Raw genomic sequence first — 22,682 nt, 5'->3', positions numbered from 1 at the left:
ACAGGGATGCACACATGATGGACAGCAAGGATGCACACATGATGGACAGCAGGGATGCACACATGATGGACACAGGGATGCACACATGATGGACACAGGGATGCACACATGATGGACAACAGGGATGCACACATGATGGACAACAGGGATGCACACATGATGGACAACAGGGATGCACACATGATGGACAGCAGGGATGCACACATGATGGACAGCAGGGATGCACACATGATGGAAAAGAGAATGCACACAAAGTGAAACTGGGTTGATGCTGAAGCTGGTGGAGAGGCAGCAGGAATCAGGTGGGCACTTGTGAGTCCGCAAACACTAAGCCGAGTACACAGGTGCTGTTGTATGTATGGCTGAGCAGCTGCTGTAAGAGCTATGCGGCTGGATGAATGTTCCAGCAAGATTCCTATTGGCTGTGGGCACCTGCAGAGACAGAGCCCTCTAAGTCTGGTGTAGCTATGGCAGAAAAGAAGAATGAGCAGTAGCAAAAGGAAGAGGGTGGAGCCCTGAGAAAAGCCTAGTATGTCAAATAGGAAGGGGCACACCCTGCAGCCAGCTCTACATTCTGTCAGCACTGATGGACATGACCCACTGCCAGTTCTCCACAGCCCCAACTCCATCCACAGTCCACTGTGGTTCTCCATGTTGGTTCCCCTTATCCACCTGGCCAAGTGTGTCTCAGCCTCATAAGCTGGGTGTACAGACTTGGGAGACCTCACCTGTCTCTCCAGGCTGGGTGGGCCCCTCAGGACCCATGTCTACTGCCCTCCCACTTTCCCGTGCTATTTTAGCGCTATTTTAGCCTTGTTGACCCCTTACAGCCTCTCCATCTGAATTCACTCTGCTTGGTTGATCTCTGTGTCTGGACTGGATTCCCTCAAGAATCCAAATTTGGTCTCTTCTCATTATCTTGACAACTAGAGCAAAAAAGTTGGTTTGAAGTGCTCAGAGGAGCTAGGTATGGTGGTCCACTCCTATATTCCCAGCATACAGGAAGCTGAGGCAGGGGGACCCTTATGTCAAGGCCAGTCTGGACAAAGTAGTGAATTCCAAGCCACCCTGAACTGCATAGTGAGACCTGGCCTCAAAAACCAAACCAAACTGAACTAAATCAAACCAAGGAAATACATGGTGTGTGTGTGTGTGTGTGTGTGTGTGTGTGTGTGTGTGTGTCCCAAGCCTGAGTGCCCCCAGCCTCCTGCTTGGCTAGAACATGCAGCAGCAGGCATATTAGCTCTGAAGAGAATCCTGTGCCACAACTAAGGTTTGGGCATTGTCTCTCGTCCAGGGCTGGTTCTGATAACCGGCTCATCACCGTCTTTCAAGGCACACACCTGCAGCGAGTTCTCCACTGCCATAGATCATGCATGACTGAAATTCAAGCCCCTCCGCCCCTCAGGAACAAACTGCAGTCCCCTCTTGGAGAAACAAAACTGACTGAATCTGCCCTTCTCCCTTGCACACCTTCACAGGGGCTTCAGATCCATCCCCTCCTATTCACTGCCTCTTTGCCACTTGTCTGTCAGAGTCTGTACTTATATGATAGCCCACCCCCAAGGTCCTCGCTGCTTTACTGGGCTGGAGAGATGACAGCCTGGCTGTTCTGGCGGAGGATCTCTATTTGACTCCCAGCACCCACATGGCAGCCCACAGCCGACTGTAACTCCAGTTCCGTGCATCTGATGCAGTTCCGTGCATCTGATGCAGTTCCGTGCATCTGATGCAGTTCCGTGCATCTGATGCAGGTATCTTCTGTCCTATGGGCATGCAGCACGTAGTGCACAGACATGCAGGTAGGCAAACACTCATACACGTGATAAAAAGTTTGGCCTCCAAGATTGGCATGTGGCAGATGACAATATCTAAAAGTCTTAGGCCACAGGGGTCCCTTGAGGGAACTGTATGACCCTAGTCTCTTCCTTTTGCCTCTTTGTTTCCGGATCATGAGTTAAGCGGCCTTTTTCTAATGTTTGCTCAGTCACAGGCCCAATCCATCAAAAGCTGAAATCTCCAAAACTATGAGCCCAAATACATTGTTTCCCTTGGGAAGATGGTTATATGAGGTATTGGTTATAGTAACAGCAAGTTAAATTCTCAAGTCCCAAAGACACAGCTACAGTTTGTCAAAGTCTCCTTTAGTTCCATGGACTTTCCACAATACTTTTCTTCGAAGACAATTGACTTTAGCAGTTAAACTCCAGCACCGAGGTTAGCGCCAATGTGCTCAATTTTCTAAGACAGTCCAGAAATTCCAGAACCCCCGATTAGACAGCTGTCCTGGGACAACGACGATGCCCACTACAGTGCAGACACATGGGCATCTAAGAATTTGCATCAGGTTCTGCTCCAGTGCCTGAGCAGCTAAGGGCACCAGCTGCTCTTCCAGAGAAGCTGAGTTCAGTTCCCAGCACCCACACTGGGCGGATCACAGCCTTCTGTAACTCCTGCTGCAGAGGACAGGATGTGATCTTCTAGCCACACAGGTACCCGCACACATGTGACACACACTCACTCACATCCACATAAGTAGAAGTAAATGTTTAAAGAGAAGAATTTGCTTCAGCCAATTCAGGGGATAGAAACCCCTAAAGCCAGGCCCAGGTGACCCTTCCATGCTGCTGGACTGCCCCCAAGTTTCTGGGCTCAATTGGTCTTCCAAGTAGTTATACCTAGCTTCAATTTGTATAACTAACTGGCACATTTAGAGATGAGTGGCATAGGTATTCGTATTCCTGGCAAAGCATCCAGCCCATGCAAAGGCCCTGGGGAGAGAATGACCGGTTTAAGTAGCCTATCCATGTCTTTCATAGTACTTAGTTTCCCCCCACCTCTGCAGTACCGGTGAAGACCTCACACACTAGACAAGCACCTTACCGTCGAGTTACATCACAGCCCTTTTACGAAAACACTTGGAATGAAAGCTTCATACCTCCAGCTGTGACCTGAGGGCCACACAGTCCGGCTTCCCTTCCAAACCACAGCCTGGTCATTCTCCCCTGATCACCCGTCCAACTACACGGGTGTCTCCCAACCTAGGAAACAGGCCTGCATGCTCACAGTTCATCAGCTTCCTGAGCAGGCCATGGCTGACTCCCTTCCACCCCACACACAGATTTCAGTTTAAACACCCAACCCTCTACAGCAGGTGGTCCGTTCTTTTCTGGGGCCATACATTGCTTCTCTTGGAAGGCCACGAATTCCTTTTTTTTTTTTTTTTTTTGGTTTTTTCGAGACAGGGTTTCTCTGTGGCTCTGGAGCCTGTCCTGGCACTTGCTCTGTAGACCAGGCTGGTCTCGAACTCACAGAGATCCGCCTGCCTCTGCCTCCCGAGTGCTGGGATTAAAGGCGTGCGCCACCATCGCCCGGCCCACGAATTCCTGAGAATGCTTTTGTTAGTGTATGTTCCCTGAAGTCAGTAACTTTGTTTTGTTCATAGATCCCCACCCGAGGGCAGTGAGACTTGCCTGGAATGAATTGAGAATTCTGTGTGGTTGGTGAGGTATGGCGAAGAGACACCAGCACCGTGATATTTCTGGCAGAAGCTGGGTATGGCCCTCCATTCCCCTCCCTGCCATCAGTGTCCAGTGAGTACTCGTGACCCATGACTGCCCAGACCAAGTATTACCTGCCAGGTCGTTGAGCTGATTATAGCTGAGATCTAGGGATCTCAGGCCCGTGTGGAGCAGCAGAAGAGAAGCGAGGTGCTGGGCGGCCTTTTCCTCCAGCCCGTTCCCTCCCAGTTGCATCTTCTGCACAGTGGGGTTTAAGGCCAGGGCAGTGCAGAGAGCCCAGAGCCCTGCAGCTCCAATCTGGTTCTCGGACACGTCCACATCTGAAGACAGCACCACTGCTTGGTCAGTAGGAACCGTGGCCAGGAGCCACCCTCCTGCATTCCCTGCATCTCATAAACCTCCAGCCCAAGGAAGAGAAGGGCCTCTGCCATCTGATTACCCAGGGATGGCATGGTGATGGCTTTGCCACCTATTGGCTGGGTCACCTTGGGTTCCCCCATCCCATGATTGTCTGTGAAGAATGCTGTGGTAGAGAGTCAGCAACCCTGTTGGTGACTGGCATCTTGAAACAATGTAACCTCCGCAGAAGTCCTGACCTACTCTAGGAAGTAACACACACCACCAGTGTGAGCTCAGTGTTCCCCCAGGTCAGGTTCTGTCATTGCCTTTGATGTTGTCCACAGCCCAGAGAGCTGAGTGGCGCTGCTATGGTCATTTTTTAGATGAAGAACAGGCCCAGCAGGGTTGTGCTGCTTGCGTGGGTCAGCTCCTGCTTCATCGGCAGAGCTGTCATCTGCAAGCAGCCTCGTCCGTCTCCTGCCTTGCCCTTCCAGTTCTCAGTAGACAGAGACCCTGTTTCTCTGTGCCTCTTCCATCCTGCACTCAGGCACTGGGAGTCGACCGTGTGCACGGGTGAGGTGCCCGGCGGAGGAGAGGAGAGTGATAGCCGTGGGATGGGTCAGGCAGAGTAACATTCAGCATTGGCTACAGGAGTGGGGAAACTCCCAGGAAGTCAAACTCATCCCGTACGCCTCACCCTGTGATGAGGACCCTCCTTATCCCTTAGCAACACCGCAAGTAAAAAGGCCTGGCGAGGGAGCTGTTAGTATTCGGGTATCTGAATTGGTCTGACCTTGGGGTATATGTCCTCAGCGAAGCCACTAACCCTGCCCACCTCCCATCTCTCTTTCCCTCTCTGTCTCTGTCTGTCTGTCTGTCTGTCTCTTTCTCTCTCTCTCTCTCTCTCTCTCTCTCTCTCTCTCTCTCTCTCTCTTCTACCACTTCTGTCCCCAGTGGCCAGTCTCCCCCAACCTCTTCCCCCCTTTTCCCATTCACTTTCCCCCAATTAAAAAAAAATATCTCCACCTGAGTTCTGTTGCATGACATGTTTTTCTAAATTACAATAAGAGCCACTTCCCTGAAGAAAGAGAGTCCCCAAGCATGCCTGCTGCTCAGAAACTCAGCACCTACCAGAGATAACGCTGTTCTTACACAGGACATTGGCCAGAGCCTCTGCCCCAGCCCCGCAGAGCCCATTATCCCGAAGATCCAGGCGCTTGATGTAGAGATTAGAAGTCAACGTGGAAGCCAGAGCCCGGACACCCTGGAAGAGAGCAGAGAGTTACCCGAGGGGCAGAGGGACACAGGGCCCTGCCATCTCCTCCTGAAGGGATGTCTGCAGGTCCAGCCCTCACCCTGCTACAGCCTCCATCCTGTGCCGCAGGCAGGGGAGATGGGATGCACGGCACAGAGGAAGGCTGGGAGCTTGTGAGATGGACTCAAGGACGAGATGGCCACTGTCTCCCACATCCTTCTTGCCAAGCCTGGTTCTAGCGTCCCTCAACAGATACCTGGGCTCCCAGGCCACGGTGCCGAAGGCTCAATTCAGAGGCACTCCCTTGGCGCAGAAGACGAGAAGCCGGCACAACACTATGGGCCTGGCAAGACTCCAGATAGAGGGTAGCCATGACCTGTTCTCCAAGCCCATGGGTGCCTAAGAGTAGACAGGGGGACAAAAGAGGAGCTCTACACAGGCACAGCCCCATCCTCTTTCCTGCCTGTCAGCGGCTACCACACTCATAGTTCAGATGAGGACCTCATGGCGAAAGGAAGAAAGAAAGAAAGAAAGAAGGAAAGAAAGGAAGGAAGGAAGAAAGAAGAAAGAAAGACAGTTACAGACCTAATCAGAACCAATGGGAGCCTAACACTGAGGTGTATGCTGGCCCTATCCCATTGTATTCAGGTATCACAGATCACATTCCCCGCTCCCCCAAAAGCTGGTCTCCAACTTGTTAGCTGAGGAGAGCCTCGAACTCAAGGCTTCAAGCATGGTAGGCAAGCACTCTACCAATTGAGCTACATTTTCAGCCCGTAAGTCATGTCTACAGACACCTTACGGTGTTTAATAATTCTAAAATAATTCTAGACAAATTTAATACATCCATTAAAAATTTCCTATAGGTTGGAAAGCCCAGCCCTGAACCCTTCCAGGTGGAACACACTGTCAGGGTGTTTGATTTACAGGTTATTTTGCAAGACAGTTCTAAGCATTGGGCCTCCTCGAGCCTCCAAGAAGGCAAGGGACTTGTCAGCTGCTGATAATGGAGGATGCGGCCCCATTGAAAGGTGCGGTCCGCGCCAGTCGGACCCGCACCACCCTTGCGGGAGTAGTCCAACCAGGACCCCACGCGGATGATTAGGCACCTTCTGCTTCCAGAGCAAAGTGTGAATCTGCGGTGCACAAATTCTTGGCCTCTAGGGCCTCTGCCTGACTCATAGTGGCCGCTGCTTCTCTCTCTTGATCTTCATTCTTTGTAGACTCCTTGTCGGAACCCTTCATGTTTACGCTCAATTCCCAGTCGGTACGCAGAGATTGAGAGCGCACAGCTCACTAGCTGGAACTCTTCCCAGGGATGTGGGCGGTCCCTCTGACTTCATTGACCAATCAAAGTTGATTTATGGACAACAGGTGGTCACTGGGGCCAGTAATGATGCTCCCCTCCCACCCCGCGGTCTCCGGGGAAACCTCGTGTTGTTTGCGGCTGCAGAAGCACCACGACCTTGGCACACTCTTCACCAGGGCTAACTACCGCACATATTGCTGCCATGCACGGGGGTGGTCACCTCCTCCGTGTTCTTTTCATGGACTTTTCCAGTCTGTGTTTTGGGGCAGGAGGAGGCTCTAGGGAAGACCTAAGGACCCTGTAGAGTCTAATAAAGGTTTTTCTCTGAAGCCACAACTATGCTGTCCCTGCCTGAGGAGCTCAGCTTCCTCTCTAGAGCTAATCTTTGCTATGCTGCTGCACCAGCAGACATCTCAAACCAACTTGATCCGTTGCACTTTGGAATATGCAAGTTTAAGCTCAGAGCCCCTCCTCTGGGCTTCTGTTACCCCACCTTGGTCACTGCCCACCCTGTAAAGAAGTGGAGTGGATGGGCAGGGACAAGACTACTCCTTTCTGTCTGTATAGGATCCAACCCAGGGACTCGGGCCGGGATGGGAGGCCTAGATCACCTGGGGTTTGGGACTGAGCCAGGAGTCAGATCCGGCTGAGTGGAGATGTCCCTTTAACATTGGCCTGGATCCCATGCATGGCTGTTCTGCTCCCAGTTCAGCTGCAGCTGAAGCAGCTGCCTGCTGACTCACGCACTAGGCGCCAGCAGGGACTGGGAAGATGGCTTCTGCTGCCATGGCAGCACTCGTGGGCTGGGGGCTTCTGGATTACAAGACAGAGAAGTACGTGCTGACAAGAAACTGCCGGGTGGGCGTCTCTCAGAGGCTGCTTCAGCTGGGAGTGGTGGCCTACGTGATAGGGTAAGAGAGCAGCCCCTGGCCAGGCTAGCTGCAGAGACTGCTGCTGGCCTTGCTGGCTGACAGCTAGGAACTGGCTTTGAGAAGTCCAGCTGGTGGCAGAGTGGGCATGGGGGTGGTAAGAGGTGGTCAGTGGGGGGGGGGATTTTAGTTCATTCAGAAGACAGCAGAAGCCATGGGCCTATATATGGGACATTGGTCCCAGCTTCATCTTGGTCTCTGGGCACAATTGCGGGACTCCTGCCCTGAGACGCTGGGGGAGGGGGGCAGGAGGCAAAAATTCTTGGTGTCTGTGAGCAATGGAGCCCTCAGGCTCCCCGAGAGACCGCTAGCTGGATGTCTGAAATGTCTTGAAGCAGGGAGCTGGGTTTGCTGAGTGTGTGGGAGGTGCTGACATGTGAAAAGTGGCCGTGCTGACAGCTCCATCTGAGGGCTCCACCTGCTCTGGGTCTTTGGGCGGGAGGGCGAGGCCCCCCATGCTGGTAGGAGTCTCTGGAGGACACAAGACAGTCCAGTGTTATAGACCTAGCCACTCCTCATCCCATCACGTGACACTGTCCATCACCTTCTCCCCAGGTGGGCCCTCTTGGCCAAAAAAGGCTACCAGGAATTGGACTTGGACCCCCAGATTTCTGTCATCACTAAACTCAAAGGGGTTTCCGTGGCCCAGATTAAAGAACTAGAGAACCGGCTGTGGGATGTGGCTGACTTTGTCAAGCCATCACAGGTAGGTCCGGAGTCCTTCAGCCACAGACAGCGGCCTCGCAGCTGCTGGGCATGAGATACACGGGATGCCGGTGGTGCCAGCGGGTGGCTGAAGGGCTTGGGAAAGGGAAGGGCCTCTCAGGAGAGTGCCGAATCAATCCGAGCAATGGCTTTCTGGAATGCGGAGCTTCCCTATAGAACTTTCTTTTAAAGGAAGGTTAGAGACAGAGTGGTAGAGAACTTGGCTGGTGGACATAACTTCCTGAGATCAGTTCCTAATACCATCAAGAAAAAAAAATCATACCCACCTGTCCACCGCCCACACAAAGATACACCTGAAAAGGATTGAAGTATCTTGGGCACAAGATTTTTGCTTGGAGTTTTTGCACAGGAGTTCAGGGTTTGAACTTTCTGGAGTTCCCTTGTTCCCATTTAGGGATCTTGGGCCAGGTTTATTTTTTCCATTGATGAAAGAATTAAAAGGCAAGGGGCTGGGGAGGTGGCTCAGCTCTTAAGAGCACTGGCTGCTCTCACCGAGATATGGGTTCTTTCTGTTCCCAGGACTCACATGGGGCTCACAACTTTCTGTTGCCCCAGTTCCAGAGGAGTTCCAGTGCCCTCTTCTGGTCTCTGAGGGCATCAGGCACACAAACAGCACACATTCTTTCAGACACATTAAGTAATTAAATAAAACTACTCAACAAAAGGCTTAAGGGCAGGAAATAAGTACAGTCAAATAAATCTTATTAAAAGTGAACGTGGGCTGGAGAGATGACTCAGCGGTTAAGAGTATTGCCTGCTCTTCCAAAGGTCTTGAGTTCAATTCCCAGCAACCACACGGTGGCTCACAACCATCTGTAATGAGGTCTGGTGCCCTCTTCTGGCCAGCAGGCATACATGCAATATTGTATATATAATAAATAAATATTTTTAAAAAAAGTGGCCGGGCGATGGTGGCGCCTTTAATCCCAGCACTCAGGAGGCAGAGGCAGGCGGATCTCTGTGAGTTCGAGACCAGCCTGGTCTACAGAGCTAGTTCCAGGACAGGCTCCAAAGCCGCAGAGAAACCCTGTCTCGAAAAACAAAAACAAAAAAGTGAACGTGCCCCTCCCCCCCAGGCTTCCCAGGAGAGGGAAGGGATCCAGAAACCAAAGTCCATTCTCCCTTGGAGGGCTGCTGGCCTTCAGTATTTGTGGTGGTGTAGGATGGGTGCCTGTGCCTGAAGTCAGGATGATCAGTTTACAGGAGGAATGTTGGCGATTACAACAAAGCAGTCCCACACTAGCTCAGAATGGAGTATAATAAAGGGTTCTTTATTTGGGGGTAGACTCACAGATCAACAGTCCTCTGCACGAGCAGGGAACAGGAACCCAGGAACCAAATCCAGTAGCAGAGAGAGAGAGAGAGAGAGAGAGAGAGAGAGAGAGAGAGAGAGAGCATTTCTATATCTGTTTTTATAGTGCACACGGCCACGCCCAAAGTGGTCCAGCATCTCAAAGGCCATTGGCTGAAGGACTTCTCCCAACAGAGGAAGCTGATAGGCCCATAGATTTATACAAAATGAGACGTGTTCAGGACCAGCCTTAAACATACTGAACTGGTCTAGACCACTCATCCAGAAGGGGACCCTTCTGGCAGAAAAGAAATAAGCTTACCAGGCCTTTGTCTTGGATAGGTGCAGGGAGGAAGAAGCTGGCCATCTTGTGGGTGATGCATGGCTTTTCCTGTCTTTGCCTGTCAGGGTGTAATCTGGCTTCCCCTCTCCCCTCCCCCACTCATCTTCCCTTCTCCCTCCACCCAGCTGACCTGGCTCCGACTATCAGCTGCTGTGCAACATCTCCAGAGGAGACATAAACAAATGTCTGTAGCCTCTCCTAGCGCACCACCATGGGCCAGTTTCATTCCAAATTAGTTCTGTGAACCAATGAGTGATTGCGGTCACCTATAGGCGCGTTAAGTGAAGGGTATTACGGTAGCTACAGAGCCTTGACCATTTTCTGGCTATAGGTGGCGCTAGCTTTCCGCACAAGCACTCCCAAGTCGGACTGTTGCGCCCGTGATCAGCTGTCCATGTCTGCCCCACTTTCAATCTTCAGTGCGTAGGTTCAGGAGGTTCTTGGAAAAAAATTGGATGAGTGCATGAGAGTTTGAAATGAAGCTCAGATGGAAGATATGGATAAAGGCGTGGCGCTTCCTTGGGCTCAGGAAAGGCCATAAAGCCAGCCAGCTTTGCCTGCCTTGCTGGTCATCACTGCAGCACAAAGCTGGTAACTAGATGGGGCCAAAAAATAGTCCCGCGGAATCCAGGCTACCAGGCTGAGCTATACCTCAGCGGGAGAGCACTGGCCCAGCAGGCCTGAGATACTGGGTTCCATTCCCAGTGCCGAGAGCAACAAAAAGCAAACAAAACAGGCTGTCAGCTTCTGGCCCCTCAACTGGTGGAGTTCACCTCAAGCCAACCTCCAGTCTTGCCTTCTAGGGAGAGAATGTGTTCTTCCTGGTGACCAATTTCCTCGTGACACCAGCTCAAGTCCAGGGCAGATGCCCAGAGGTCAGTCTGTGCAGAGCCTCTAACGCACCCCTGCTTCTCTCACCACCGCCGACTCCTTTCTCCTCCACACAAGGCTCAAGGCTCATTCTGAGCCTGGTTTATCTATGCCAGGCTAAATGTTTCTAGAAATCATTTCACCAAGTCTTTACATCTGTCCTCTACCAGAAGTACTATAACTCCCATTAGGTGAGTGGGGCACACAAGTTTCAGTCACTTGCTCAAAGGCACCCCAAGTGTGGGTTACAGCAGCAGACCTCTCTTTCCCATGCTGGTCCCGCCTCTGGGTTACAGCCAGGCACACACTCAGGAGGGCACCAACAGCAGGAGGCAAGCTGGGAGAGCACTGCTCTTTGTCGGCTTTTAGTAATGCATCCCGAGTCAGCTTTCATCTGGGGAATGAGCTAGCACGCTTCTGCTTTCGCTTTCAGCTAATTTATGATCTCTGGGTGTTTTTCGGCCCACGTGTGTTCATGTTTGAGCCTTCTGCCTCATTCTTATCTGTTTCTCGCGTAGGAACGCAGGCACCCCCACCTCCAATCTCATCTTTTCCATTTGGAAATATTCCAACAATCTTTCAAAGGACACACTAGCTCTCACCAACCGTGGCTTTTGTGTGGAAGTCATGACCCCGTCCACTCAAGCCCACATTCAAGTCCAGCCTTTGCTCATGGGACTCCAGGCTCTGGTATCTGGTCACATTATAGTTTCAGGGGGTGTCCCACGCCCACAGTTGAGCCCTATCCATAAAGGAGGTGATGCATGTGTGTCCCTCGGGGAGCCCAGGCCATACCCCACTTCCCCATGTGTAGAGGATGTTGACTCCAGGTTTAACATGTAGCTCCAAAACTTCACTAAACCTCCACATCCACTTTTTAGAAAGCACACGGTTTTTCCTTCTTCCTTGTCTGAGGCTTCTGGCTCTTCCAGTGAACCTCCCATGACTGGGAAGTAGCTCACCCGGTCTGATGACCCGTTCCCCGAGGATAACCAGAGTTCCTGCCAGCTGTTCTTGGAAGATTCGTGACCTGGCCCTCCAAGAATGTGCTCAATAGAGTGTCATATCCCTCTGCAAACCTTCCTTGAGCATCCCTGCCCCCATCTAGGTCAGGCCCTGTGCTTAGTTGGCAGAGCTCCAGTTCCCTGTACCTCAAGTTGCAGCTGTGGCCCAGCCAAGGCAGCCGGTTCTACAGTGCCCATGAGGCAGAGGCTGCAGTGGGGAGACTTAGGGAAATGTATGGACTAAATCTTTTTTTTTTTTTTTTTGATTTTTCGAGACAGGGTGCCTCCGCAGCTTTTGGTTCCTGTCCTGGAACTAGCTCTTGTAGACCAGGCTGGCCTCGAACTCACAGAGATCCACCTGCCTCTGCCTCCCGAGTGCTGGGATTAAAGGCGTGCGCCACCACCGCCCAGCGTATGGACTAAATCTTAAAGGAGCTGGTGACCTGGGTCACTGTGGCCGCAACAGAATGCCAGGGCAGAGGGCGCCCCTTGGGCAGAAGCCCAGGCTGTGTGAGGGGGTGAGGTATCTCCAGGGATATCTGCTGCTCAGTGAGCTGGAGCACAGGCTAGAGCTAGGTCACAAAAAGCACAACCCAAGATCTCCTGGACCCTCTGAGTCCTGCTAAGAAGCTGGACATGATGTGTGAGCAGAAGGTAGCCAGAATGGGGCATGGAAAAGACCCCCAGTCTCTCATTCCTTAGGCGCTGGTAGAGGTGCGCACATCTCACCATGGAGTCTGGTTGGAGGATCTGGAGACACAGTGAGACACAGATTGGGACAGCAAAGGCAGAGAAAGTGGCACTGCTGTGACACCTGCTACCAGTCACAGTCCCATCCTTCACAAAAGTCCTAAGTCTCCTGGCTTTTCAGTCCCTCGACCATTCTTGCTTCCACGGTGCTGTGGTCCTCCTAGCATTCCACATGAGCTGAGTCTCCACAGGGGTTCTGAAGCCCAAGGCTGCCTTCCTCTCTCAGGTTGGGGACCCCCCGGAAGCTACCTTTACCTCGTAGTGCTCCCCATGACTCTTTGGGTTTATGGAGACACAATGTCCGTGTTTGGCAGAAAAGACTGACCTTAGCGGGTGTGTGGGACTTTCCTCCCTGCACAGCCCCCTATGACTGTAGGCCCTGCTCTTCGATAGCTACGCTGCCTTATATTGGGCACCACTAGCCTGCCATTCAATGGTTCTTCAGCACCACCTCTGCTCTGTTATCCCAGCTGTGCAGAAGAGCTGGGCCTCTGTGAACTCTCAGGGACGGAGTTGTTGGGAGAGCGGAGTCTCCTCTGTTCTTGGAATACAGCCCTGTACCCCATCTCACAGAAGGATGTTGGTTTCTCCCTCCAGCTTACAGCTTGTCACTTCCCTGTGCTTCCTGACCCAGGATATCCTGGGAGGAATCCCAGGGGTCTTGCCTTGTAGTCTGTGCGGTTGGTGACTAGAGTCTCTTACCTCAGCACCCTTCCGTTCCTCTGGCCAATTGCTGGGATGACACGGACTGCCCTGAAGGGGAGACAGGAACGCACAGCCATGGTAACTGTGGGCTTGGTCCTCTGGCACCTCTACTGGAACCAGGGGAGGGGAGGGAATGCTGTGTGGTTCCCGCAGGCCCTGCTGTGCTTGTCTGTGCGCCCTCTCATCCTGCCAACAAGCCCATGCCCCACACCCTCCTCAGAACCCACGGAGACTTGAGGCCTTGGAGCTCACTTTGTGTTTTCAAGGCATAAAAACGGGTCAGTGTGTGGTGTTCAATGGAACCCACAGGACCTGTGAGATCTGGAGCTGGTGCCCAGTGGAGAGTGGTGCCGTGCCCAGGTAAGTCTCCTTTTCTCCCAGGGGAGGGCCCAGGATAAGCTAACTGATGCCAGTATATCATCTCTCTTCAGGAAGCCCCTCCTAGTTCAGGCCAAGAACTTCACACTTTTCATAAAAAATACTGTCACCTTCAGCAAGTTCAACTTCTCCAAGTAAGCATGAGCAGGTCTTGGTTGAGCCCAGATCCTCCATGCCACTTGGGTCATCTGATCCCTATCACTGTCCTTTCTAGAACCAATGCCTTAGATACCTGGGACAGCACCTATTTCAAGCATTGTCGCTATGATCCACACTCGAGCCCGTACTGTCCAGTTTTCCGCATTGGGGACCTTGTGGCCATGGCTGGAGGGGACTTTGAGGACCTGGCATTGCTGGTAAGTCATCTGGGGGCAGAGTTCCTGCAGTTCAGGGTTAGGGTCTCATGCCCATCTACCAGGGGAACAGAAATGTGTTGTGTGCAGGGTGGCGCTGTGGCCATCAGAATCCACTGGGACTGCAACCTGGACACCAGAGGCTCTGACTGCCATCCCCAGTACTCCTTCCAGCTTCAGGAGAGGGGCTACAACTTCAGGTATGGCCCTTGCTGCCATGGTCCTGGCTTGCTGTTCCTGGCCTAGTACCCTCTCCACCTATCTCCCTGCGACCACAGAGCAGAGCACGCCCAACTCAGACCGCAGGATCTCTACTGTATGTGCAAGGGTCCCACGGGTGCACCCTGGTCCCAGCTCCCTTCCATCTCCCCTCACTCACCTGTCAGTACAGGCTTCCCACTGCAGATCTTGGCACAGCCTCTCGCAGATGGCCCTGCTTCTCCAGAGCACAGATACCTTTCATCTTTAATTTCCCTATAGGACTTTATCTAAAAGCTTCTCAAAAAAATGTCAGTGGAAAAATTCAGACTAGTGGCACATATATTCATATACTTCTGACCTGGGTTTTTCTTTCCCTGGCAGCACTAGAGATTGGACCCAGGCCCTCAGGACTGTTTGAGAGTAAATGTCAGATACTGGATCCTCATCCCTTCCCAACACTCTCAAGGGATGTTTCCACATGGTCACTGTCCCATTGTTGCAGAAACTCTGGACATTGGCTAGCTGGTCACAGTGCATGATTGTAAGCCTAGTCCCAGCCCTTGGGCAGCAGAGAAAGGAGGATTAGGGGTCAGAGTTGTACTTGGCTGTATAGCAAGTCTGGGACAACCTGGCAAATGGAGGAGGGATGGAAGGAAGGAGAGGAGGGTGGAGGAAGAGGAAGGAAGCTAGGAAAAGGTGCTGGTAGATTAAATCTAAGATTTTATATTCCCCTCACTGTGTTAGCAATGTTCCCAAATCTGTATTTTCCCATCCCAGAGGCACAAAGAGACCTTAAATTACAGGTATTGTCATGTTTTCAGTTTCCCAGCTAGCATCTTGGGCTCCTCCTGCCACGTAATATCATTTTAGCACACACTGGAACAGGTGGGCACACGTGGCCATAAGGTATAACTTATTGCGCTTGGCTCCCCAGCTCTTACAACTGTATAGGGTGGCTTCTGTTCCTGTGGGCCCTTGCTGGCACCTTTCTCTCTGAGCAGAGTCCCTTCCCGAGCCCTGCCACAGCACCTGCGTTCACTTTCATCCCCAGTTCTGTGCTGAAAGGAATTGCAGCCTAGGGGTTCCGACAGCCCTCACCTCCACCCCACCTTCCTTCTCCCATACCTGCTGCCAGCATCTATTTCGGCATCCTTCATGCCCCTCCCTGACCCTCAGTAGGCAGCAATCTTCCTCCACTCAGGCCCTAGTCAGGTTCTGGGTTGCTTTCCCCTGTCCTTAACACCTACACGGGGCCTAAGATTTAGGACTTAGGGTTGGGCTGGTAAAGTCCATGGATAGATAATCCAGCCTGAACTGCAGTAAACCAATGGAGCCTTCTCTGCTCTCCCCAGGACAGCCAATCACTGGTGGGAAGCCTCGGGTGTGGAGGCCCGGAGCCTGCTCAAGCTCTATGGGATCCGCTTTGACATTCTTGTCACTGGGAAGGTAAAGTTTAGACCAGAGGAAGGGGCTGTGGAAGCTTCGGGGATAGCCCCAGCCCCAGAGACTCAACCTGGGTCTCTCAGGCAGGGAAGTTTGCACTCATTCCAACGGCCATCACAGTGGGCACTGGAGCAGCTTGGCTGGGCATGGTAAGTCTGAATCTAAGGTTGATTTGGGCCGCAGTCACTGCCAGTCAGGGCCTGCTGGCACCCACTGAACCTGCGTATTTTGTCCCGGGTGAGGGCTTGGCTTGACAGGGGTGAGTTGAGGAATCTGGAACATGATAGGTCCTGCCTCTTCCAGGTCACCTTCCTCTGTGACCTGCTGCTACTGTACGTGGATAGAGAAGCCCGTTTCTACTGGAGGACCAAGTATGAAGAAGTGAGCTGTGGGCCTGCTTGTGTCCCAGAGAGGAAGCCACTCTGCCTCAATACTGGGTTCTCCCACACTTTGGGCCATGTTAGCCTGATCCCTAATCTGTTGTCTTTGTAGGCAAAGGCTCCAAAGGCAACTATCAACACCACATAGACTGAGCTGGAATTCACACCTGTTCTGCTGCTCAAGTGTCTTGATGGGGGTTTGCACCTGCCCCATGTCTGTTGCTGCTGGGATCCAGACATCTGTGCACCAGGGGCCTTGTCTGGGTGGCTGTCATCCACAGGCCTATCCATTTCTGAGGCTTATAGCCACTCCCTGCAGGTTAAAGTTTAGGGGTTGGGAAGGATGAGGGTTCTGGCTTGAGAAAATCAAGGACAAATCTCCAGCAGGACTGCAGAGGAGCTTGGGAGGAGTCCACCAGACTCCCCATACAGACCCCCCTCCTAGGTACAGCCTGAGAGAAGGAGAAGGCAACGTGGCCGAATGATTGATTGACTAATTCCTTGGGACTCTCTGTCTTCTGGGCGACTCTGCCATCCAGTTCAAGTCCCCTTGACCTGACTAGGTTTCTCAGGGGCCTAGGAAGATGAGAGGCTGCAGATCTAGGCCTTCCTGCCATCAAGACGTTCCTGACAACCTTGATGCATGCTGAAGCACCTGCCTGCTGGAGGCCCTACCTCTGGCCCCGGTCAGAGTGCCAGAGTTTCAAGGTATGATCTCCATGAAGGCCTCCATGTTTCCTCAGGAATAGCTGGTTCTGGATCTGTATGCACACAGGGCTTCAATTCCTCCCCAGTTGTAGACTTTCCCCATGCCCCAGGGCCCATAGAAAGGATGACAGGCACAAGGGCTGCAGAAACACAGCCCTTTCTTGGTCCAAGTGTGGGGCATAATTTATGGAGTGTGCGCCCATGGAAGGAAAGAGGCAGCTGTGTTATGGATGCACGGTGACCGAGGAAGTCCCGGAGCCGAGGCCAAAGCTGCACCAGCGTCCAGGATCACCTGGCTTCCGGATCCTCCGAAAGGATGCCGCTCAGTCCTCAGGGCTCTGGCCTCCAAAGTACAGAATGGGAAGGCCTGGTTACTGCAGGTGGGTCGTGTGGACTCAGCAGTCCTAGGGGATCCCAAGAACCCTGGTATCACTGCTGAAGTAAAGCTTGCCAAAGCAAGCAGCTTCCCGTGTAGTCCTTAAAGAGAGGAATGGGAAAAGGGAGATGTCCATCTTAGACAGTGCCCAGTCACGGGAACCCCAGTGTGAGGTACAGAGGAGACCTGGGACTTTCCCCTCTCTGAACTGTGGCCCCACAGCTGTCTAGGCTGAAGGCAGTGGTGCAGGCCCAATTACCTGTGTATCCATGTACACGCAGGTGTACCGCTCAGGTGCTATTCCAAGTGTGCCTCTCATGAACAATGTTGCCCTGAAGATGAATAAGTAATAGAGACCCCAAAGGCTTCATCTGAAAACTCTCCCGGTGTATACAGAGACAGTAAAAGAGAGAGCTGTGGCCTGGAACCTGGGTTTGGAAACAGTGGTCAGTGCAGTCTGTACATAGTGTGCACTCCAAGGGCAGCTGTGTGGGCCATGCAGGAATGTGCTGGGGGGGGAGGGTCTCGTGGACATGCACCTGTGTTTAGTGCATTTCGATGTCCCTAGGCAGTCCTTGGACATGTGCTTTGACTCCCAGGAGCCCAGGAAAATCGAGAGACACGGACACCCAATGCGTTCTTGAGTTACCTTCCTTGAGCCCAGGTCGTGATATCTATACCCCGCTAGAGGACATGTCAGGGATCTGGGGATATATGCCACTAGTGGAATCCTTGCCTAAGAATCTCAAGTGCCACTAACACATACACACACATGCACACACACATACACACATATATATGCATGCACGCACACACAAACACCCTTACAGAGGACACGCGAGAAATATGCCCCTCTTCATATTATGCATGCATCTTCTCTCCCCAGAGAGACTTCTGCTAGACTTTCTGTGTCCCTGCTGTAGACTGGGGACAATTGTTTGGTTCTTCAGGCAAGTAAGAACTCAGTGCCACAAAGAATGCTACAGTGTACACGATAGCTGGTTATAACACTAGCTGATTAGTTATTATTGCGGGTCCCAGGGGCTGGAGCCTCATCCTTGCCCACTCTGCCCCACCTGCCCAGGTATCCAGAGTTGACCATAAATAGGAAGGCACTGGGTAGTAAGTCCACAAAAGCACTGGCCAAGGCCGATCTCATGAAGACAGAAGGCTCAGCTCCTGGGAACTGACAACACTCCCAGCCCAGTCTGGGCAGGCTTCAAATCCAAGCTTCCTTTGGCAGGCAGCTGCCAGTTCTTCTGGTCTCTGGATGTGGGCAATGTAGGGCCCTTGATGAGCCAGCCTCACAGACTGGCCACTACTCTGCACAGCCTGACTCCTGGACCGGGTCCTGGCTGGCAGGCTGCACAGCTTGCACGGTTTCCTCCAGGCTGCCACTGGGGAACACCACGTAGTGTGCAGTAGTCAGCTCCAGGGGCTCCCTCTGGTTCTCCTTGCTGTGCCAGATGCCATAGCCAAAATACACGACAAGTCCTGCAGGAGTGGGTGTGAGCCTGAGGGGCAGCTCCCAACCCCACCTGCCCACTTTGTCCTCCCATTGTCGTAGACCTGCGTCCAAGCCCAGGCCCCACTCACCAACCAGCAGCCAGATGATAAAGCGCAGCCAGGTCAGGTAGCTCAGCTTCAGCATGAGGCAAATGTTGAGAAAGATGCTGAGGGCTGGAGTCAGGGGCACCAAAGGGATCTGAGGGTGCAAGGGTCAGGCTGAGCCTGGCTGAAGGATAGATATGCCAGTCCAGAGCCTGATGTGCTGTGGAAGTTCCACAGAAGACTTCATCTCTGGAGATTTGGAGCCACGTGGACCCTCGCCATGCAGAGTGGTGGAGGAAGTGGGAATGGATAAACCTGCCTCCCCAGCCCCACTGAGCCCTTGTGCCTTCTCAGGTGACATGTAAGGCTGGGGCAAAGGAAACAGGTTGGCCTAAGAAGAAAGAGTATTGGTGAGGAACAGGGTGGGGGGTGGGGATATACCTGAAAAGTGTCTTGCTTCTTTTGCTGCTGGTGAGCCCCCAGGACCAGGAGGCTGAACAGAAAGACAGCCCCACTGACAGCCAGCAGCAGGACATAGCCCCACCGTGGGAGGTGTAGCACTGAGTTCCCGAAGACCAGCACACACGCCAAGGAGATAGCCGAGGCTACCAAGATGCCAAGCGCCCAGGCCACAGCAGTTCCGGGGCTGCATCCATTCAGGAAGCCCAGGAAGGGTTTCAGGGCTGGTCGCAGCTGCCCAGGCTCAGACATAGAGGTCTGTGCAGCACCAACTAGTTGTATGTGGTCGGAGAAGGAGTCATACTTCTTAGCTGTGGGGCCAGGGCTGGCTAGGCACGGGGAGCTGGGTGGAGAAGCTTTCTGGAAACGCAGCACAATGATGCTGGTGGCTACAAAGGTATAGGCCAGCAGGGTGCCGATGGATAGGAACTGGACCAGTGCCTCAAGGTCCAGCAGCAGTGCCAGCAGAGCCATGAGGACCCCAAACACCAGGATTCCCACTACAGGCACCTGTGTCCGGGGGTGCACACGGGCAAACACCTGGAAGAAGAGCCCGTCGGCGGCCATGGCATAGACAATGCGAGGCAGGGAGAAGAGGTTGCTGAGCAGGACCGTATTCATAGCTGCAGCAGAGCACAGGGAGCAATCAGCATGGCAGAGAAGCCCAACAGGAGCTGCTGCTGTTTTGAGGGTATTAGCTTCTCACCTCCCACCTAGGAAGGGGACACTTCCATTTATGTCCAGGCCCATTAAAGACCCTTTGGGAGCTGGCAGTCTGCCAGGGGAGGACCTGTGAGCACGTGCTCCAAACTGATATTTTGTGCACCATTTGTGGGGAGAGGGGCTCTGCCAACAAGTCCCTGAGAACCAGTGTTTTCGTGAGCTCATTATACAGGTAGTAAAACTGGATAGAAGTATTTTGAGGCTTTGGGTGAGGCCCACTACCCTGTCCCCTCCCATCCTGCCCAGAAGGGGCCCTTACCACAGATGGAGCCAACTGCTACAATGAAGCCAGCCCAGCTGTAGCCCCGCCTGTAGAAAGCATCAGCAAGTGCTGAGTCCGGGTCCAGACTGTGCCAAGGAACCATGAGGGTCAACACAGTGGAGACCAGAATATAGGCACCAGCTGCCAGGCCAAGGGAGATGGCGATGGCCATGGGCACAGCCCACCGTGGGTTTTTGGCCTCCTCACTGGAGGCAGCAATGACATCAAAGCCGACAAAGGCATAGAAACAGGTGGCGGTGCCCGCCAGGATGCCAGAGAAGCCAAAGGGTGCAAAACCACCCTCTTCTGGGCTCCAGTTGTGCGGGCGGGCCAGGACGAAACCCAGGACGATGATGAAAAGGATGACAACCATACTGATGGCTGAGAAGGTGTGGTTAAGCCAAGAAGAGACTCGGGCTCCACAGGAGACAAAGGCTGAAGCCACAAGTAAAATGCCAGCGGCCAGAAAATCTGGATAATGAGCCAGGAAGGGCACCTGCCAGACACCCATGTGAGACTCGGTGAAGTTGCGAATGCTGTGGTTAAAGATGGCATCCAGATAGCCACTCCAGGCGCGGGCCACAGCAGCACCTCCAATGAGGTACTCCAGGAGCACATTCCACCCTATGAGGAAAGCCCATATCTCACCCATGGACACGTAGGTGAACAAGTATGCAGAGCCGGTACGGGGCACACGGGCTCCAAATTCTGCATAGCATAGGGCTGCCAGCAGGGAGGCTACAGCAGCCACCAAAAAGGACACGAGCACAGCGGGGCCAGCCATGTCCTTGGCCACCGTGCCTGTGAGGACATAGAGCCCAGACCCCACCATGCCACCCACACCCAATAGGGTTAAGTCTAGTGTGGATAGGCAGCGCCGCAGTGATGTCTCCATGCTAGACTCTTCCAGTGGCTTCAGACGGTTCAGTTTCTGGCAGAAGCGTGCCAGGCTGGCGGCACTGGGCAGTCCCCGGGCCATGGCAGACGGCTGACGAATCCTGAGCCAGCTTCTGGAAACTGCTGGGGACAGACAACAGGAATAACCAACCAGCCAGCCTCCACTCTTTCACAGACTGTCCATCCAGGTCTCTCCTCTCCCTAGGAACCAGGACACCTGCACCAGGGACCTACCTTAGAAGGCTTAAATGGGACGGTGTGTTGAGGAGGGGGTGCAGGGGGCCGGGGATTGTGGGCAAGAGGGATTGAAAGCATTGAGGTCCTTCCAGCCAGCCTTCAGGGCATTGGATGTGGCAGGGTGGTGCAGACCTGGAGCGGACCTGCGAACCCTGCAGGTGCTTCTGACGGTGAGTGGGTAGTTGCTTAAGAAAATTAGCTAGGACTGGAACAGGCTCCATGAGCAAGAAAGAATGGGAGGCGTCCCTGGATCAGGGCCAGGCTCCCAGGACCCGGAACAGAAGCGCTTCTGCAACCCGGAGCCTGGCCAAAGAGGACACCTGGCCTCAGGGAAAAGCGATCACCCCACCTTCTAACAGGTTGGAGGATCAGCTCACCTGAGGCCAGGAGGCCAGGGCTGCAAGGGCCCTGAGTCCCGGATGTAGAAGCTGTGGGCACCTCCCCTCGCCATATGCGCCCCAGCCCGCGGTTGCTGGGGCTGGCTGCCTCCGCCATGCCCCGGGCCCCCAGACATTCAAGCCTTCGCTCGCATTTGCATCCCCACAGCAGCCGTTCCGCTAGACCCGCTGCGACCCACCTGCTATCGGTGCCGCCGCCACCACAGTGTGCACTGCGTGCACTGCGCCTGCCCCGCTAGTTTACAACGTTTGCGTGCAGGGCCCGCCCCTGCCTTCCAGGCACTGGATAAACCCGAGTCTCACAACCCATCATCCCCTGTGGGGTTCTGTACAGGGCCCCGCACCGCGTTACATATCAGAATAACCATCTTAGCGAGCAGACCAGAGCGGACCAGTCCTAAGGCTCCACCAGTTCTGCTTGCTCCACCACCTACTGAGCCCTTCCGTGGGTCCAGGTAGGGGGCGGAGCCCACCCTGCAGCGCAGCAGCAAATTCTCAGTCTCTCCCACCCCAACACAATTACTCCAGCCACAATTGGCCACATCATCCAGGCCCCAGCCACGGGGTCACGTGGGGTTTGCAAATGTCCCGCACAGTGAGATGAAGACAGGGGTCTGGCCAAGTGGCCTTGACGTAGACAGCCTTTGGGGCGTGTTCTGTGAATTGGCAGAATTTGAAGAGCGTCCCATTAAAAGACAGCAAGCGGCATTATAAGACAGCTTGCAGCTCTACAGCTGGGGTGCGCTCAAATGTCAATAACAGCCTCAGAGCACCTGACCGGCCTTGGGATTCTCAAGGGACGCCAACATCAACGCTCCACTAGTGACAGCCAAGAGCACTCCATACTCCTCACTGGCATTCACGCCATGAGGGTGCCTGGGCCAGCTCTGGCACAAGATCTCCAATCCACTCTGGTTCATTTACGCCTAGGTCTGAGGAGTCTTTTTCCTTCTGTTCTCTCGTTGAAAGCAAAAATTCTAGCTAGGCTTGACCCATGCCTGTAATGCTGGCACATGAGACTGAATATAGCTGGGCAAGAGACATCTCTCTCTCATACATACGTGTGTGTATGTAGACAGATAGAGCTATAAAGATATAGACAGATGATAGGTAGGTAGATAGAAGGATATATATATATAGTGAGAGTACGTATATACAGTGAGAGTGTAGATATAATGGGAATATCGTATGTATGTATACATATGTAGTGAGGGCATGTGTACATATAGTGAGAGTGTTATATATAGTGAGAATATATGTATATATACATATGT

General features: G+C 53.2%; 3 protein-coding genes across 9 annotated transcripts in view; 1 reads left to right on the top strand and 2 right to left on the bottom strand.

Annotated features, from left to right (window-relative positions):
- The window catches only part of Lrrc74b (leucine rich repeat containing 74B), an 18,058-nt gene extending 11,680 nt beyond the window's left edge, over positions 1-6,378 (bottom strand). For both annotated transcript variants that reach the window (XM_005369984.3, XM_005369985.3), the window contains exons 1-4: positions 6,225-6,378; positions 5,372-5,514; positions 4,992-5,124; positions 3,635-3,841 (exon numbers count right to left, since the gene is read on the bottom strand). In XM_005369984.3, the coding sequence (XP_005370041.1) occupies positions 3,635-3,841; positions 4,992-5,124; positions 5,372-5,514; positions 6,225-6,360 (619 nt within the window). In that variant the 5' untranslated portion in view covers positions 6,361-6,378. The remainder of the gene's footprint in view (positions 1-3,634; positions 3,842-4,991; positions 5,125-5,371; positions 5,515-6,224) is intronic.
- Positions 6,379-7,183: 805 nt separating this feature from the next.
- Positions 7,184-17,456, top strand: P2rx6 (purinergic receptor P2X 6). The gene is made up of 12 exons (XM_005369983.2): positions 7,184-7,335; positions 7,909-8,059; positions 10,517-10,588; positions 13,045-13,120; positions 13,309-13,402; positions 13,474-13,554; positions 13,635-13,776; positions 13,864-13,973; positions 15,327-15,420; positions 15,501-15,566; positions 15,721-15,798; positions 15,910-17,456. Exons 1-12 carry the CDS (start codon positions 7,196-7,198, stop codon positions 15,943-15,945), a joined length of 1,140 nt encoding a protein of 379 aa, XP_005370040.1. The 5' UTR covers positions 7,184-7,195; the 3' UTR covers positions 15,946-17,456.
- Positions 17,457-17,748: 292 nt separating this feature from the next.
- Slc7a4 (solute carrier family 7 member 4) lies at positions 17,749-21,835 on the bottom strand. Of its 6 annotated transcripts, none has more exons than XM_005369982.2 (5): positions 21,588-21,835; positions 19,874-20,893; positions 18,874-19,514; positions 18,478-18,586; positions 17,749-18,375 (listed from the first exon to the last, which is right to left on the bottom strand). In XM_005369982.2, exons 2-5 carry the CDS (start codon positions 20,853-20,855, stop codon positions 18,200-18,202), a joined length of 1,908 nt encoding a protein of 635 aa, XP_005370039.1. In that variant the 5' UTR covers positions 20,856-20,893; positions 21,588-21,835; the 3' UTR covers positions 17,749-18,199. The 6 variants fall into 6 exon arrangements, with proteins under 6 accessions (XP_005370039.1, XP_013210201.1, XP_026633244.1 ...); XM_013354747.2 differs by having other exon boundaries at positions 19,874-20,896; positions 21,588-21,646; XM_026777443.1 differs by lacking the exon at positions 21,588-21,835 and adding an exon at positions 21,388-21,573 and having other exon boundaries at positions 19,874-20,896.
- Between the last annotated feature and the right edge of the window lie 847 nt (positions 21,836-22,682).

Source organism: Microtus ochrogaster, unplaced genomic scaffold (assembly GCF_000317375.1).
Source record: "Microtus ochrogaster isolate Prairie Vole_2 unplaced genomic scaffold, MicOch1.0 UNK68, whole genome shotgun sequence".
NCBI lineage: Eukaryota > Metazoa > Chordata > Mammalia > Rodentia > Cricetidae > Microtus > Microtus ochrogaster.
The sequence above is the reverse complement of the archived record's forward strand: the minus strand, read 5'-3'. Positions and strand labels throughout refer to the sequence as shown.

Coding starts and splice junctions, on each gene's coding strand:
- P2rx6 (XM_005369983.2), top strand. CDS start 7,196: ATGGCTTCTGCTGCCATGGCAGCACTCGTGGGCTGGGGGCTTCTGGAT. Junction 10,589..13,044: donor TCCAGGGCAGATGCCCAGAG/GTCAGTCTGTGC, acceptor CTCTTACCTCAG/CACCCTTCCGTTCCTCTGGC. Junction 15,421..15,500: donor ACATTCTTGTCACTGGGAAG/GTAAAGTTTAGA, acceptor TGGGTCTCTCAG/GCAGGGAAGTTTGCACTCAT.
- Slc7a4 (XM_026777443.1), bottom strand. CDS start 21,505: ATGGCGGAGGCAGCCAGCCCCAGCAACCGCGGGCTGGGGCGCATATGG. Junction 19,515..19,873: donor AGCAGTTGGCTCCATCTGTG/GTAAGGGCCCCT, acceptor GCTCTGCTGCAG/CTATGAATACGGTCCTGCTC. Junction 18,376..18,477: donor TATCATCTGGCTGCTGGTTG/GTGAGTGGGGCC, acceptor CCACTCCTGCAG/GACTTGTCGTGTATTTTGGC.